Below are 4,041 nucleotides of genomic sequence, written 5' to 3' on the forward strand. Positions count from 1 at the left end.
GTGTGTGTGTGTAGTGTGTGTGTGTGTGTGTGTGTGTGTGTGTGTGTGTTTGTTTGTATATATATATATATTCGTGTTTATGTGTATACACATGTATGTGTTCGTCAAGTGGGTGGGTGTGAAATTTTATTGATCCGTTGTGACTATGTCTTTCTAAGATTGAACAAATAAAAATTGCACTGAAAGCTCACACCTCCCAAAGTTTGAAATCCCATATCAACGGAGATCTAATACCACACTTACTCGTATACGTTTTGTAAATCGATCCCCGGCAGCCAGATTGTATCACAGCACAGCGTACTGCCCGTTTGACACTTGAAACCACAGAGGTCACCGGGGCGTTCAGCTGTGGCATTTTGCACTTGTTCCAGCACACGCGGGTCATACCAATTGAATATTATATACAGTACATGAGTGTGTAGGTAGTTAGTTTGATCTACAGCAAGTAGCCGGTGCAAGAAGACACTCGTCCATATTTCTACACTACCATTGACTGGAGGGCTATCTCCACGGCCGGTGAATGGTTGTGATTGTTGTGCTATACACTGCGCTATAAAGAATGATATATAAACAAAGCCTCTAACAACCATTTTGAATGAATTAATCAAAATGTGTTCTATAATGTTTTGTACACCATCCTATAATGGCCTCATGTAGCGCTGATGTGTATCGCTGTGCATATGCTAAAGAGGATCCTGGTATATTTACATGTACGAATAATAGAAGATGGATAGTCCATACCCCATGTTGTGTTGTTCTCCGCCTAACCTGTTAAAGTGACCAATCATTCATAGTAAAAACTCTGCAACCTAACAAATAATTTGTGGCATATTTTTAGAAGTATGGTGCATAATTGCATATATATTTATAAAAAACTATTTTAAAAACAGTAACGCTTACAGTAAAAACGACCATCTTATGTATGAAAAGACATGAATCAGCGTCCTTCGGACATTAATAGTTCGATCCCCTATATTGTAGCTTCTTCTCTAATCGAAATACTGAGAATTACTTTGTACGTAGAAATGATGGATACCTTCTTATTTTATATTCACATAGAAATATCTATATAGGAGTACGATTGCATCTTTTCTGGCATGACATAACTTATTTTATATTCACATAGAAATATCTATATAGGAGTACGATTGCATCTTTTCTAGCATGACATAAGAACAAATAAAGCGATTAGACACAAACTAGATGTGATCAGTATTTATTTTTTAGTTGTTAGTTGTCGGTTGTACTTCATGCATGGAAGATCAATTATATTGCGTTGTATTGAACAACCATGTTAGTTTTACCACAGGTATACACACTCCGGCTGTGTTTGCCAGGATACATGATATGTATGTTATCATTGTGCTTTCTTAGTGTCCACATTCTTGTACCGACTCCTCAAGTAGATATTCTACATGGGTGGCATAAACGTTATCGCACTCATTGTCGGGCTTCCTGTCGAGAGTTTTGCTCTCAATCGTGGAGATTCTGTTGCATCTCCAATTGTACCGTTCTCCATATGTCTTCAAGTATCGGTTGGCACGTTCCAATTGGCTGTCACAGTCACTTCTACACTGTTCGGAGAACTCAGTGTAGTGTTTCTCCAGGTGATGCATCATCGCAATCATCATGAGGCCTTTCACTATTCGCTTTTCTCGTCATCTTTTTGAGGTTTCGACACTTCCAGTCGTAGCGGGACGCGTAAACCTTCCAATAACGCTCGGCACGCTCTTCTTGTTCCGTGCATTCGCCCTGAGCAATTTCAGGTTCTTTTGTATCGCACGCTTCCACTTTTTTCCAGTAGAGTTCTTCTATACCCGTCACGACAGTCGCGCGGTAAATCTACAGCACCGCCGCCAGCATGTACCAGAACATTTTGTATATTAGAACAACCTGTTCCGATTTCCTCTTGACTAAACGTATAGACCAATTTAGCAATTGTTTTGATATCTTCACAGCTGTCAGACACTTCGTCAAATAAGTCGTCCGACACTCGACCAGATGAGTCGTCCGACACTCGATCAGATGAGTCGTCCGACACTCGATCAGATGAGTTGTCCGGCACTCCGTCAGATATGACACACACTCCTTGATCAGTGTTTTCGTTCGAAATCATGCAGACTTCTTCCCCATCGCGCTTGTTGTCACCATCGTCGCCACCACATCGATCGATACCCAAATGCAACACATGATTAAAGGTCTTGGCGAACTCCTCTGTAAACAACTCGTGATCGTCAGCAAAGTCTTCCGCGGGTCCCCTGAGCGAATCATCTTCGATCAAGTAGAAGTCCGAAGGAATGCGAATAAAACCTTCCTTGTCGTCCCTGCATGGATTGGCGGTGTCCTTGTGGCTGCCCTCAATCACCTCACATCCGCGCATAGCCTGCACTTTCCACCCGGTGAATCCTGCGCCACTTTTCTCAGCACTCGGCTCGGAGGACATGCCAATGATACTGCCATTGAAGCCAGGCTTCTCAACTCTCTCTGGCGTATATGTTTGGTCGTCGAAGTTGCTGATTATATACCACTCCCAATCGTCTCGGAAAATATCAGTGAAGGAATCTGGCTTGCCATCCGCTCCGGCCACGATATCCACTGCAATCTGGGTGAGCAGCTCCGAAATTATGAGATCCTCCTATTAAGGCAACCAGTGCTTTCTCGGGCATACCGTATTCTTCCATGAAAATCTTGATAGGGTTAACGCCCTAGGCTGGCACTTTTTTTAATGTGGGCCGCCTTTTCAGAATAATCGTGCCTTCCTCCTCTGATTTTAATGTGCTGCATTGCGGGGAAGTCCATATGCTCCAGTGCAATAGCACCTGCGATAGCTGTTACGTCTGCAAATGACACATCTTCATTCACTCCGTCCAAGATGCAATCATTACCTCCTCCCCGGAGTTCTTTACCATGACGGATGGTTCCTCCATTTGATCCTCCTGTGCCATCTTTGCGGAAATTACTGGAGGAATGGAATGCAGTACGAAGCAAAAGGGGTTCGAAGCCTGAATAATGATCATTTGTTCTTGAATCCGGATTTCCCCCTAAGAAATTGTCGATATCTTGAGCAACCCCCTCGTAGTTTGCTTTACGTTCAGTGCTGAGAGACTAGAACCACGATCTGTCGTATACATCTGTGGAAGCGGCGACAGTGCTAGCACAAGCCAATAGTGAAGCGCAAGCAATTGTGAAGATTTGCATTGTGTCTGTGAATATGAGTTTATGTGATGGCCAGCACGCATCTTTATATTGAGTTCTTGGAGGTTGAAAATTTAGATCTCTCTGAAAGTGTTTCAGGTTTTGCCGCTCGGAGGACAGAAAGTCTCACAATTTCCCGATGGCGTCATCATGGCGGATTGGCAAGGCGTGGGTATTCTGGGGAGTGGTAGTCTGAAATTTGCTGAAGGATATCCAAATAGTGAAGACCGTATGACATTGACCTGCTTTTACAGCTATCGGTGATCCAGACTATTGTAAAAGTGTCACACAAGAGAGTCAAGTGTGAAATGTGAACAAATAACTGCGCCTTTTTTTGTCTATATTCTACTTTTATAGGGCATTTGATTGGCCATATGTGTGCCATTATCATGACGTCAATATATACTCCGAATCGATTCCTCTATAATTTCCGACATTCCTCAATTTAGTACATAGCAAGAATTGTGTGTGTACGTACCTCTAGGTCCTCAGATAAACCCTTCAGTACAGTAGTTCACATAATAGATCTTTCTAAACCACTAGAATAGAGCATCGAGTCGAGCGTTAGATGAGATATACAGGGAGCTGATAAGCGTTCAGCAAGCGCCAGTTCTCTTGTAGTATTTTAGCAGCCTACGAGAGCAGGCCTGTTTCTTGTATATGACGATGATGGTAGACTACTTAACTGATTGCGGTCTTCCGCCAATTGGTAATGATATGAGTGTGTATTGACACTGGTTGCCAAACAGGAAGTACAGTTATCTACTTAGATTTATACTAAGCTGTGAGCCCTCCCTTTAAATGGAAACCTACACGCACAGTATATATAGAATTGCATATATATAT

The 4,041-nt window shown here is 42.6% G+C and overlaps 3 protein-coding genes across 3 annotated transcripts; all 3 read right to left on the reverse strand.

Moving 5' to 3' along the window:
* Positions 1-243: 243 nt before the first annotated feature.
* On the reverse strand, positions 244-748 carry SARC_13299 (hypothetical protein; the record flags this gene model as incomplete). The annotated part of the gene is made up of 1 exon (XM_014292570.1): positions 244-748. A coding segment is annotated over exon 1 (347 nt), but the record flags the coding sequence as incomplete, so codon positions are not given.
* Positions 749-1,370: 622 nt separating this feature from the next.
* SARC_13300 (hypothetical protein) lies at positions 1,371-1,631 on the reverse strand (the record flags this gene model as incomplete). The annotated part of the gene is made up of 1 exon (XM_014292571.1): positions 1,371-1,631. The coding sequence occupies one exon, from the start codon at positions 1,629-1,631 to the stop codon at positions 1,371-1,373; it is 261 nt and encodes an 86-aa protein (XP_014148046.1).
* Positions 1,632-1,762: 131 nt separating this feature from the next.
* Positions 1,763-2,635, reverse strand: SARC_13301 (hypothetical protein; the record flags this gene model as incomplete). The annotated part of the gene is made up of 1 exon (XM_014292572.1): positions 1,763-2,635. A coding segment is annotated over one exon (873 nt), but the record flags the coding sequence as incomplete, so codon positions are not given.
* Between the last annotated feature and the right edge of the window lie 1,406 nt (positions 2,636-4,041).

The sequence above is a fragment of the Sphaeroforma arctica genome (assembly GCF_001186125.1).
Source record: "Sphaeroforma arctica JP610 unplaced genomic scaffold supercont1.3118, whole genome shotgun sequence".
NCBI classification, from domain to species: domain Eukaryota; class Ichthyosporea; order Ichthyophonida; genus Sphaeroforma; species Sphaeroforma arctica.